The sequence below is a fragment of the Schistocerca cancellata genome, chromosome 3 (assembly GCF_023864275.1).
Source record: "Schistocerca cancellata isolate TAMUIC-IGC-003103 chromosome 3, iqSchCanc2.1, whole genome shotgun sequence".
Classification (NCBI taxonomy): Eukaryota; Metazoa; Arthropoda; class Insecta; order Orthoptera; family Acrididae; genus Schistocerca; species Schistocerca cancellata.
Window position 1 is genome coordinate 265676837 of NC_064628.1, and position 14194 is coordinate 265691030.

Consider the following 14194-nt stretch of genomic DNA (forward strand, 5'->3'; position numbering starts at 1 on the left):
GACCATCCTCACTTCAATGATGTAGTTCTGTTTTTTCCACTTTTTCCAGCTATAATTCTGCTGGAAAATCACGTTCTTAACTATAGCTTTGCTCGGCAATCAACTACAGAAAAATGGAAGTTAATTTGGTATATATATGGTGAACCAGAACTTTCAGAGACAGTATGGAGCAAAACAACAAAAAATACCCAGTAGATATGGTATCTAAAATGTATATCTTAAGAACTATGAGCTCGTTCAGTAGAAGAGATGTTTCCCAGTAGCAAAGACTAACTGGTGCTAATAGCTCATAAGGACACATTTTAGTGTCCAAGTTTACCATACTTTTTTTGTTTTGCCCATTCTACCACCTCAAGTTTGTCAGCAGGATTCTGGTTCACCCTATGGGCTAAAAAAACCACACACACACACACACACACACACACACACACACACACACACACACACAGAGAGAGAGAGAGAGCACAGCTATTGTTAGCAGTCAGCGTTAAAACTCTTTGGCTGCCATCATTCAGTAATTAATGCCTCCTCTGCAACAGAAGTACTGACAGTTGCATGATCAAACTATCTTAAAAACTGACTTGCACCTTTAAAAATGATAGCACGTGAATTTCATTGGACAAGCAAACATCCCATATAAAACTTTTATTTTTCTAATTTTTAACATACTAGAAAGCAAAGCCCATAATGCAACTAAATGGAATTAATTTTATTCATTAAATAAGTTCTCATTTTTCAGAGAGAGAGGGGGGGGGGGGAAGTTACAAAAATAAAGATGCAATCATGTTACCATCTGGTCCATTTGGACCAGCAACTAAGAAAAATAAAGGAATGATATAAACAGTAAATAGTAGAGTAATTCACACTAGTACTCAACTCACCTATTCCAATTCTGATTTTGTAGAATCTGAAGAAAATGAAATGTGCAGTCATATCTGTTGCGAAATTTCAATTAATAATGTCAAATAAGTTTCCCGGAGTAGTAATACCAGTGAATGCAGTACTCATATAATTGTTTTAATTTATAATTAGTTAACAATATCCACTATGCTGATTAGATGTTAAACTACTTACACATGCGAGATGTGGTCAATACCACAAAAGAACTTGTGTAACAAAAGAGCTATTATTACACACTGAGAAGATACTATTAAAAGCATGCATCAAAAACATTATTTCACAATTTTCTGTGTTCTTATTTTACTAATGATGCATCTTTTCAAGCAAGCGTTTTAGGTTGATTATATAAGCGAGTGTGTACTACATCATTATACTGAATACAAAATGTAGCAATCATGTAATCCAATATTTAAGTACATTGCAGGATAATCATCAGTCTTTTAACTTCCAATTCACAAACACTCATCTTTCAGATTTTTTTTTGTAATACTGAGGAACATCCAATATTCTTAATTGCATACAAAATAATGAAATAAATACATGGGATCCACAAATACTTCTGAAAGCAACAATTAACACTTGGTTAGAAAGTATTGGTAATTTTAAACACACGTGCAAACCAGTTTCATTATAACTAGAACAAACATTATTACAGCCGTGCATTCGGATTCAATAGAGAAATTCCTAGGATGAAAATCATTCTGATATAAATGGCAATTTCAGCTGTAATATTCATGAAAATATTTTTTCATTTCTTGGGCCTGAAGGTAAATATCTTGGTGAACTATGCCTCTTTCATATGGGGAAATGGATGACGATGTAAAATACTCTCTCTCAAACACTGGTAATTTTCTAGCGAATTTTATGTTTGTTTTTGTAAGTTCAAACATTATTTTCACATACTAAACACACAGAAAATGTCCCTTTCTTTGCTAAATCCTTCACTTCCTGTAACTGGTATTACTGTGTATTTGACCTAGCCTCTGTAAATTCCATCACTGATAGCCAGTATGACGTTACTGTTTTTGTATTTTTCTTCCTTGCAATGGCTTAAGTTCCTAAGAGACAGAATTGCCAATGTTATCCTGGTTATAAGGTACATTACGTGTTGATGTAAACACTAACAAACTGGATTTTCATTTTGTGTGATTTTATATCATACCCCAGTTCTTTAGGTAGTGACAATGAAAGATTGGCATACACTAAATGAAAACTTCAGAAGACACAAACTGAAAGCCGTATTATGCAGCAACTGTTGGCAATTAGTGTCATTCAGGAACTATAAACTTGCCACTGTAATATGAGAATATCCACATGCTTGATAAAGCGGCACCAGTAAATTTGAGAATGAAAAGGATTTGATTGATTTGCATCCAAATAACCACAAAACCCAGACTTCATGTATCTCAAAAGAGACAAAATTTAACTTTAGGTAGAAGTAAAAGTGTTGATTTTACCACTTCAGCAACAGTTTTCTTCCTAAAAATTAATTGGTTTCTTACAACAGATTGCTGGGATGAGCATTTAATACTTAATGGTCAATTTACTAGGTGAAATCACAGTGTCCTCCAAGTAAAAGTGCATAAACTGTCAAATTAACTTTTTTATTTGAGCTATTTTAACAATATTATGGCCTACCCATAACTTAGTAGTTTGCTAATGTATCAAACCAAGGAAGGAATTGCAGCACATCTGTCCAAGAATTTATTGCTGTGAATTAAAGCTGAAGAAAAGCTGCAGGTACAATAAAGCTAATGGAACATGAATTCTGGGTTTTAATGTCAGTATGTACACACTTTACAACTAACATCTTGCATCAAAACATTTAAATATTTTAAATTTATGACCTAAATTTACATCCACTGATTAATTTTGACGTGACCAGTATAAAAATTTTCAGATACAATATGTTCCAGACTAGCCTGAAAAACTGGACTCCAATTGTAATAACAGTTCCATTGCCAAGTGACAGTGAGAAATCCAATTCCCACCTGCTTACAAGTCACCTTAATTTCACAGCTGTTAAGCCTTCTCAAAAAATGGAGGGAATTTTCAGAGGCTTGCAAATACCCCACCCCATCAATATATTCAGTGACGTGCGTACCAAAATAATTTGCACTTTCATGCATCAGTTCACAAAGGAATAACGTGGAAGTTAGTGTGGTTTCACTGTCTTTGTACTGTAAGGAAATGTAGGCTATCTCAACTCTAAGTATAATGGTTTATTGCACACCAACACCTGGTGCTGTGTATTGTGCCTATGACATTTAACATCTCAATTCACATTCATTTATTATAGGGTTACACATATTGAATTATTGTCAACCACCTAACCATTTGTTTGATCTGTATGTTACAAGTCCACAGTGTAAAGTCACTGACAACTTTATGTACAATTATAGTAGATTTTGGAGCATTTCAGTTTTCAAAATGCTGTCCCACAGTATTGTGTGTCACATCCTACTAATATGCCCTTCAACCACCCCAGAACTTACAGTCTTTTCTTGTCTTCGGTTTCATGTTTTCCATTTTCGCAACCTGTCACTCCCTTCACGCTTCATGCTTCAGTTTTTCTTTTTCTTCGAACAACTAACTTGAAAATTCAATGACTCTTGCGATTCTAAAAGAAAAGCTGGAAATTTCTTGCAACTGAAGTTGCTTGAAACACTTCGGACTTTCTATGATATTTCTGACATTCTTTTCATTCTTCAATATTCAAACTTGGTTTTTCATTTCAGTATTCTTCCCCAGAAGATACTTCAAACCCAATTTTCAGCCTACACCTCTTGCTTCACAACCTTACAAAAAATAAAAACAAACATGTTAGAATGTAATACAAATTCAAACTGATATTTATTCTATTGATACAGGCATGGTAAAAGGGTAACTGATTTTACATTCAAAGATCAACACAACAAAAACATTGATTCTGTGCCAAAAAGTTTAATGAAAAAAGGTATTTTCTTGAGAATGAATCCAATGGAAGTCTTTTGAAGTGATAATTACATAAATTAATGCTGACTTTATTAGCTATTTAAAACTTATATGCAGCAACAAAAAATGGATGAAAAAACTAAGATTAAAATACAACATATCTATTATGAGAATGTCATAAAAATGAACTTGTCAATTACATCAAGGCACATAAACTGAACACAAAACTTCTGTTGCCAATGAATTGTAATACGCTTCTCAAACTATGGCAACAAATGTTACTGAAAACTTAAAAACAGTGTTCCCGTCTAAAAACTTTAAACGGTGAAATTTAAATCGTCCTACAGCACTTAACAGAAGCTGACACAAGTGGCTGGCTACTAAATAACTACATCAGAAATGAAACTCTCCCTCAAAGGAGACTAACATATTATTGCCAGCCGATATATGGGAACAATGTTATGAATAGCAGATTATCCATGAGTAGCCCCAATCTCCTTCTTAGGCGCTTAATATCGACCTGTAATAACCGTACAAAATGTTATGTCAATAAACACACGGAAAGAAATGATAAAATCTTCACAATTCAACAACTACTTTATTGATACGGATGAATTTTAACTCTATTACTCAAATATTGACTTTCAGTACTTACGTGGAGAATATGAACGGGAACGAGAGCGTTCGTATCGACGTCTGCGATAATACGGAGATGGTGATCTACCTCTATAGCCTCCACCACCTCGGTAACCACCATAATAATCACTGTAAATATAACATTACTGATTAGCACATTAAAAAGATTGATGCTTAAATAAGGAAGGCAACATAATATAGCTACATTTGATAGATACCTCATTCTTTACCTTCATAGAAGGACAAAAGTCTATTAAATGAGAGCCCAAACAAGCAGCTCAATAAAGCACTACCAGAAACAATATAGGTGCCACGATAAAAATATAACAACAGCTGGTGGAACAGTCAACTGGGGAATTGAGTATTTTGATACAGTCAGCCAACTCATTTCAGTTTCCTTAGATTAATTTTTAAGAGATAAGCACAGCTTCTGGTATGTAACAATAAATACCATCACACTGAAATAAATACCAGTTTCTAAAACTGGTCATTGCTAAACCACGTAACACAGGAACAAGTAAATATAGACAATGGAGATAGTGCTTATCTACTTTTAAGACAGATTTCGCTGTAATTATATGGCTGCAAAAGGGCACTCAATTTGACTTCATTACTCCCAAACCTATAAGGCAAAGTGTAACAGCTTTGCCAAGCAATGTGGATGTCTTCTGAATCATCAGCTTTCTTACTAATAATAATGATGATAATTTTTACTTACTAATTTACTAATCACAGGAGAGGGGAGATACTAACACTGGCTAAAATTTCCTCCCACAAAAATGGCACAACAGAGATACAGTGTTCATTGAAGCATAAGGAAAAGGCAGAATGCTACAGCTGTCATATTCAGGAATATATGCAAACACAACAGTGACAGTTTCAAAGAAAGAGCTTTTTTGACTATCTTCCAAATAAAAGTCACTTGCTTTAAATTACTGTGAGCTGCTCTATTTTGTAATTAACACATATTTTAATATTACCACAAAATATGAATATGTATGAAATTTATATTCAGCAGTCCCATTATACTTACACAAGCACTAAATAAATGTGTGTGTGTGTGTGTGTGTGTGTGTGTGTGTGTGTGTGTGTGTGTGTGTGTGTGGGGGGGGGGGAGTTGTTTTTAATATGCTGAGCAACGGACTTAACACTGAGTGGAGTGATACACAGAAATGAGACAGTTTCTTTAAAACACAACTACTACTGGTATAGTGGTTCATTTCACCACACCTCAAACAGACAAGTATATTAAGACAAAAAATAAAAAAAGACACTCACTTGTCGCCTTTCTGTCTACCACCCCACTGGCCCCTGCCATCAGTCAAACTGAAACAAACATTAAACTGATGGAATAGTGCAATATTGGAGTTTAATTAAATATTAATTTAATTCAAACTAAAAATAATATCTACTGCAGTAAAATATTTTATTGACTAATATGTAGTAGCAAATTTTTACATTTCCAAATCCCTTTAGTTCTTAAGTAGTCCTAATCTTAAGTAGTGTAGCACAAAATTTAATTGTCATACACATATTATAGTTCAGTCAAGACACAAATGACAATTCAGCATTATCTACTGAAGTAAAAATGTTTACTCACTATGTAGGTTTGCCCATGTAAATCCCTGGTGTAGGTGTATGGGCTCTCTGTGTGATTGAGAAGTCTACTCTAATTCGTCTTCCATCAATTTCCATTCCTGTACATTGTTCTTTAGCCACCTTTGCATCCTCAGCACTTTCAAAGTACACAAATGAGAACCCACGGGACCTACCAGTCTAAAACGAAAATAATAAATCGTTAAATTGAAATTTTCACAACACCAATAGTAAAAAGAACATGGTTGATGTCTCAAACAATGACTGCCAATAGTTATTATCAATGACTATCACATCCCAAATCTGAACATTATACAGACTTTCAAAGTTTCACACAAAAATGCTTGAGTTAATTCATGCAGCAATATTATATTAGAAAACTTTTATGTTAAAATTATGAATCTGATCCTTCTATCACATCCCAAATCTGAACATTATACAGACTTTCAAAGTTTCACACAAAAATGCTTGAGTTAATTCATGCAGCAATATTATATTAGAAAACTTTTATGTTAAAATTATGAATGTGATCCTTACCATAAAAAGTTCAGGTTGTAATAACAATATTATGAAGTGGATAGATTGCTATGTTAAAGTGAGACAGGCACAATGAAGAGACAATGAGTTTCCAGCAAAAGCCTTCTTCAGAAAGCACACACACATTCACACAAGCAAATCCGATTGCAAATGTGACCAAGTGGAAACAACAGTCCAGATTTGGCCAGTGACATGGTAGGGATAGTGGCATTGGCGGGTGGGGGGTGGAGGGGGGGGGGGAGACATCAGCACTGCCTGGAGGAGTGTGAAGGGACTAGGTGGCAGGCTAAGACTGTCAGGTGCAGCACTGGTGGGCTGTAGGAGAGGAAGGGGGGAGCATAAATCGAGAGAAGTTGAGAAGGGTAAAAGACCAGTAGCACCTGGCAGACAGCAGTGCACAATCATAGTGAGGGGATGTGAATTGGAAGGTGATAGGATAGGGGCAGTAACTGTTCTGTGGAGGGTGTGAGGACAATTGGTTGCAGCCAGAATGATTTTGGTAGCGGAGAATGGGTTATTCAGGCCAGAATGATTTTGGAAGTGGGAGAATTGTTCCCATCTTCAACAAAGGCAATAATAGAGTTTGTAAAAGCTACAGAGGAATGACCCTTGTGAGCCATATGTCAAGATTTTTGAAAGAATTTTAGTAAATCGAATAAGTGGAAAGATAGAAAAGGAGCTGAGTGAAGAACAGTATGGGTTTAGGAAAGGAAGAAGCACGATCGACCTGATATTTTCTATCCGTCAACTGATGGAAAAAAGTTGGGAGTATAACAAATGGGTGATAATGGTTTTTATAGACATAGAAAAGGCATATGACTCAGTTAACAGGGAAAGACTCTGGGAAGAAAAGAAGAAGATAGATATAGAAGATGGATACATTAATGTAATAAAGACAATGTACAGAGGACAATTGTACAATTAGAACACCATTGGGGAACTCTGAATACTTCGAAATAAGATAAGGACTTAAGCAACGAAGTATTCAATCTCCTGCACTTTTTAATGTTGTGATGGAGGGAATGAAAAGGGCAGTTAAAGATATAGTAAAAGAAAAAGACAAAAATATGATTTTTACAGATGATACGGTAATATGGGGTGATAAAGAGGTAGATGTACAGTTACAACTTGATGTGTGGAAGGAAATAATGAAAAGGTTTGGATTAAAAATAAATAAAGATAAGAGTGAAGTAATGGTATTTGGAAGAGAGAAAGGGATCAACGGAAATATCTTGAATGGAGAACCTCTCAAAGTGGTAGAAAATTTCAGTTATTTAGGGAGTGAAATATCTAGGGATGGAAGAATAAACAACAAAATTAATAGGAGGTTACAGAAGGGAGGCAATTTCTACCAAACAATGAAACACCTGATTTGGACTAAGGAAGTTTCAGAAAAAGCGAAACTCCTTATGTATAAGAATTATTACTTCCTATTGTCACCTATGTTGGAGGAACATGGACAATGACAGTAAGGGACTATAGCACACTGCAAGCAAGGGAAATAGAATTTCTCAGAGTAGTTAAGGGAAAAACAAGAATGGACATAGTAAGGAATGTAGAGATTAGAAAGGACCTTAAACAAGAAAGTATGAGAGAAGAAATTGAAAAAGAGATTAAGATGATATGGGCATGTTAAGAGGATGCATGGGCAGAGACTTCCCAAAGTTATGGAGGAACTAATGACGGATGGAAAGAGACCTAGAGAGCGCCCAAGAACATGATGGGAAAAGAGAGTGGAAAGGAGGTGTGAAGAAGAAAAGTGGAGGGAGGACCGAGCCAAATGGAGAGGACTTGTCAGCACCCAGACCCGGCAGTAGCTGGAGCAGGATCTGGATATAGATAGATAGAATGTATTCCAAGGATAACTCCCATATGAGCATTTCAGAAAAGCTGGTCGTGGAGGTGAGGATCCAGATGGCATGGATTCTGAAGCAGCACATTATGTTCAGCTGCATTTGTCTACTTTGCTCTTGACCACAGTTTGGCAGTAGCCATTCCTTGGTGGACAGCTGGTTGGCATTCGCACCAACATAAAAACCTGTGCAAATGATTGCAGCAGAGCTGGTATACGACATGGCTGCTTTCACAGGTGGCCCAGCCTCTTGATGGGGAAGGATAAGCCTGCAACAGGACTGGAATACATAGTATCGATTGGTTGGATCAAGTAGGATGTCTCACATTTCATGGCACAATAACGCATTCAAAAACCTGACTAAGAAATACGTGGTTTAACTTTACCAGTCTGCAGTGATATTCAGTGATGAAAGGTGAACTCCTCAACAGCATGTTTTTAAGGGTGGTGGGAAGACAGGAGTGTGTAGGAATAAAGTACATGTAATCTGTCTGTGGACTAAGCCTAGAGGGATGGCACCAGTCTTCGGAGGCCTTTGCAAAACCTCCAACACAATGGGCAAGGGAGTCGTCGTCACTGAATACGCCAACCTGTGGGGTGGGGGTGGCTGTGTGGAGAGATTTTTTTTTTTGGCAGGGAAGCAATGGTAGCTGTCTAAATGCTATTTCCAATAGATTTAATGTGGACAGAAATTAGGATAGTGCTATCAGACAGGAATTGGTCAATGTGCAAGAAGGTGACACACTGGGTTCAAGAAGACCAGAGGAAGTGGATGGGAGACAAGGTGATCAGCTTGTGATGAATGAGGATAGGGTATCTTGGCTATGACTCCATATCATGGAGGTATCAACAATTAACATGAGCCAGACCAGGGATTTGGGTCTTTCGGAGGCTAGGAAGGTGTTCTCTACACTGCCCATAAACAGGTTGGCATAGCAGGGTGCCAGATGGGTGCTCAGGGCTGTAGTGCAGATTTGTTTATGTATCTTCACTTCAAAAGAGAAGTAGTAGTGTGTGAGGATGAAGTCAGTAAGGTGTATGGCAAATGAGGTGGTGGGTATGCACTCCGGAGGACATGTTCAATAGCAACAAGACCATGGAAATGAGGGATGTTTGTGTTAAGGAAAGTGGCATCAACAATGACAATCTGGGAGCCAGGAGGTAAAGAAGAAGGGATTATGGGGAGTCTGAAGGGAGTGACTGGTCTCAGATGTGGGAGGTTGGGTTTCACACAACTGGTTACAGGTTTTTGTCAGTTCTTTCAGTGGGAGTACAATAACCAGCTACAATGGGGCATCCAGAATTGTTGGTGTTGCAGATTTTGGGGAGTACATAGAAGATGAGTGTGCTGGTCTCATAGGGGCAAGGAGGAAACTGGATTCGTGGGAGACTTTCTGAAAGAGATCTAAGGCTTTAAGCGTGGATTGGTGGTCTGTTGGAATACTGGGATGGGTCCACTGTGGCACAGGTTATTGGTAGAGGAGTCAGACAACTGGCAGAGGCTTTCCACCAGCTAGCAACTGTGATTCGTAACAGTGGTGGAACCTTTGTGCACACGGAGGATTGATCAGGCAGGTCATGATCCATGTATGGCTGACCCTTCTTCTACTGTACAGTTGGTGTTCTTAGGATGGGACCCTGGGAACGTTGGTGGGGCCAAGTTGATGATAAGGAATTCCTGAAAGGTGACCAGGGGTTGGTTAGGTGAGAGAGGTGGGGTGAGGGGGAAAGCAGGAGGATTATAATTGGATGGTGCTATGGATTGGGTGAGGCAAGGTATGTCGTATCCTCACACCCTCAATCCATTGACAACCCCAAGAACTAGCTACAATGAGCTACAATTGAGTTTTCATCAAATACCAATTTAACTACATGCTTAATCATTATTCCCTGAAACTAGGAATATCCTACCTAAGATCCTTCCAATCCCTCCTAATAAAGTGGTCTTCTGCCACCCAACAAACTTCCACAACATCTTTGTCCATCCCTACGCCTCACCTAACCAGAACCACTTGCCACAGTTATGTCCCTATGGAAGACTCAGGTGCAAGACTTGCACAATCCACCCACCCACCCACCACTTCCTACTCCAGTCCTGTCATGGGCTTACCCTACCCCTTCAGAGACTGGGCCATATGTGAAAGCAGCCATGTCATAGACCAGCTCCACTGCAATCTTTGAACAATTTTTATGCGGGTCTGACTACCAACCAACTGTCCACCAGAATGGATGGCCACTGCCAAACTGTCACCAAGAATGACATGGACCACTCTGTAGCACAACATGCAGCTGAACTAACACGATTTTAATGGCTGCTTCAGAACCCAGGCCTTCTGGATCCTCCCCTCCACCACCAGTTTTCTGATCTGTTCTGATGGGAGTTAGCCTGACAACACATCCTCCACTGCCAAAAACATCCTGGCCTCAACCTACATTACCCTACTGCCTCCACGACCTCCACCCAACGGTTTCTGTCCCCGTCTTATGCCTCCTCCCAATTCACATCCCCCCTAACCACCGTTTTGCACTATTCTCTGCCAACATACCCTCCAGTATTTTCACATTCTCTGTTCCTCTCTTTTTGCACTCACCCATTAATCCCTTCCTCACAGCCACCTAGCACTGCATTTGGCAGCCTCATCCTGTCACCTACACCCTACACACTCCACAAGATGGTGCTGAACACCCCCTCCCCCCTCCCTCATACCCTGCTATCCCTCCCCCTTCCTGTCCCGATTGGACTGCTGCTTCCGCTCAATGAGCAACAACTGCGTTTTGAGTGGAGAGAGCAGACTAGAGTGTGATGTGTGCTTGCTTGTATGTGTGTTTTCCTTTCTGGTCATGGTTTTGGGAGAGAGCTCTGTTTAGGTGAGAACTTAATGTCTAAGTGTCTTTGTTGTGCCTGTCTGCAACTCAATTTGTCAAGTTTAAAGTGAGAAACAATCTATCCTTTTCATAATATTGTTGAAAATGAATCTTGAGATTCTAATTTGAAATAATTAAACCCAATAAAAGTAACTTTCTAAGTTTAATATGAAATCCAACTTGTGCCCACAAAAGTGCACGCGCACAAGCACACACCTTTGCATCAATAACGACCTGAACCCTTTCCACAGGCCCATACTTTGACATGATGTGATGCAGCTGCTGCTCTGTGGTGTAGATGCTCAAGCCAAATATTCCCAGGCACCGGCTAGGTTGCGGGTTTTCCTGTGTCAAAGAAAATACAAATAATGTAATTCTTATACCAGTGATTCCAGGTACCTGATGTGAAGTATTTCTATAGAAATAAATCTTAATTACAGGTAGAGTAAACAATAAACTCGAATCCCAAAGTATTTGGCACTACAAAGAAAAGAATCACATTGGCTTACTATAACATTATTGAATATTTATTTTTCTCATTTAAAATTAATGAAAATGAAAGAACAATTGAAAAATTAACATTAAGCACCAATTTTCACTTGAAGTCAACAAAAGCACTTTGAAGAAGAGCAACATTATTGTGCACACTGACATGAAATCTCTGGAGTCAAACATTCTCTTAATATTGTTATGGTGATTTGTAGTAAGCCCTTTTTGAAACACTCCCTTTTAATCTCATCTATATTCACTCAACTCAAAGAGTGCCACCACACTGGAGATGAAAATGAAGTAACATGCTACTTTTCTGAGGTGGTTCTTGAAAATCTAAGGTAAAACTTAATAGTTATTTACAAAAACCTTTGGTAAAAAGTGGATGTAGTATTGCAAACCTCTTAAACAAGTACTTCATTTCTGTTACTGACAGCTTAGGGTTATTAAGTTCGGTGAACAGTGCAATGAAGTATCTGAGACCAATCTTTACATGTAACTTCAGTAAAATGGAAACTGACCCCATCTCCCAAAGTGGTAGCATCCATCATAAAATCCTTTACAAGACAGGGGATAAAGAGATACTAAAAGGTTGTGTTCAAGTGTCTCCTTAAGCATCTGACTGCAAATAATATATTTACCAAGTCACAGCTTGGAATTTAAGGGTTCTGATATAGAGAAAGCTATTTACACTTATGGTGAGAATGCATGTAATTAATGGGATAATAAATTACAGGGTACTGGCATTTTCTGTGAACTGTAAAAATCATTGACAGCATTCTCGTAAGTAAATTAGAAAATTATGGTGTCACTAGTAATGTTGCAAAATGGTTTGAGTCTTATCTAACAGGAAGTAAATGGTGTCATTGCAAAATACCTACTGCCTACTGTACAGTAGGCAGTCACTCTTAATATAATTGGGAATTATTTACATGTGTTGTTCCTCAAGGTTTCCTCTTGGGTCGATTGCTTTTTCTTGCGTGCATTAATGACCTCTCGTCTGTTGCATTGCCAGATGATACAAACATGGCAATAAGTAGGAAGCTAAGTACAGATTTAGAAATAGCTGCTAATCAAATTTTCACTCACAATAAACGGTTGAAAGCTAATTCACTGTGATTAAACTTTGAGAAGACACTGTATGCAGTGCAGAACCTGTGAGAGATTTCCTTCCAGCATGTGTGTAACAGATGAAAGCATGTCTATCGAAGAGGTTGACAATGTTAAATTTCTGGGATTACAAACACAGGGTGTATACGCAGAAGAGAGAAAAAATTCCTGGATTTTTCGTAGATTTCCTGGACAAAAACACACTTTCTCCCGGGTGAAAATACACTTTTCCCATGTTAAGTGACGGTATACTCTTCCTCGGAACTGTAAAACTTATCATCCATCAAATTGTTATAGTCTTATAAACGGGTGAAAAGGTTTGGAAAGATCTGTGATATGCAGCAATATGTACGCTGCATATTTTCGTATTACGTAAGTATAATTCGAATTCCACCAAACAACGCATGTTACTTTCCAAAGCACTGAAATCTAGATTGCCGTGTGCTTTCCTAAGCTGGTCATAGCTCTTGCCAGAGCATAGGAAACGTGATGTAGTCAGCCAATAGTTTAATGTACATAGTGTTGTTACAAGAAAAGCAAAGCTTTCACATGTAATGTTGGTTTCTACGATTAATCGGCTGCAAGAGAATTTAAGCTTTCATATGTAATGCTGATCTTTTTGCGCGTGTTACACTTTTAAGATACATCACACGAATGTGCCACTAAAATTTTTAGTAATGACATAAATGTCTGATCACCTGGGATAGAAATTCTTCAAATGATCATCCTCACAGAGTTGATTTTTAAATGAGAGTCAAACACTGTGATTTAAGAAATTCATCGTACATTCTCGCACATAGTTCATCTTGTGTAAAACGAAATTTACTTTCAAAGTAACACTTTTCGAACCACCACTCTCAATATTTCCCGGCGACCTGTTAAAAATAAGTTTGTTTCATCAGTTGCCCGAGAATGCCAGATAAAAGGCGCCACTGCCCCTGCGCAGTTACGATGACACGGGTAGCATGTATGATTGTACGTGTAAAACATTGAAGGATCTTGCATTACACCATAAAAGAAACGAGACATCAGAGGATACTCCAAGAGCATTGAAATTTCATGAACCATACTAAAATGCATAATTGGGCTTGAAGTGCACATCCGGATGTAAATTTTCTTGTAGTACCCGTACTATATTATCTCGTGTTTGGTTCTTTATAGTGGCATTATGCCATATGTGCTAGAAGATGAAAATGTGCACTTTAAATGCAGCGAACAGTTAGAAGCAGCCAGTAGTGTGGAATTAAACACTTCGTTTCAAATAAATGGATTGCC

General features: G+C 38.0%; 1 protein-coding gene across 4 annotated transcripts in view; it reads right to left on the reverse strand.

Annotated features, from left to right (window-relative positions):
- Positions 1-829: 829 nt before the first annotated feature.
- The window catches only part of LOC126174919 (transformer-2 protein homolog alpha), a 52529-nt gene continuing 39164 nt past the window's right edge, over positions 830-14194 (reverse strand). Inside the window, exons 4-8 of one of the 4 annotated variants that reach the window (XM_049921356.1) lie at positions 11537-11665; positions 6071-6246; positions 5749-5796; positions 4490-4599; positions 845-3698 (exon numbers count right to left, since the gene is read on the reverse strand). In XM_049921356.1, the coding sequence (XP_049777313.1) occupies positions 3673-3698; positions 4490-4599; positions 5749-5796; positions 6071-6246; positions 11537-11665 (489 nt within the window). In that variant the 3' untranslated portion in view covers positions 845-3672. Of the gene's footprint in view, positions 3699-3758; positions 4355-4489; positions 4600-5748; positions 5797-6070; positions 6247-11536; positions 11666-14194 lie in introns of those variants that run through there. The other 3 variants (XM_049921357.1, XM_049921358.1, XM_049921359.1) reach the window with 3 other exon arrangements.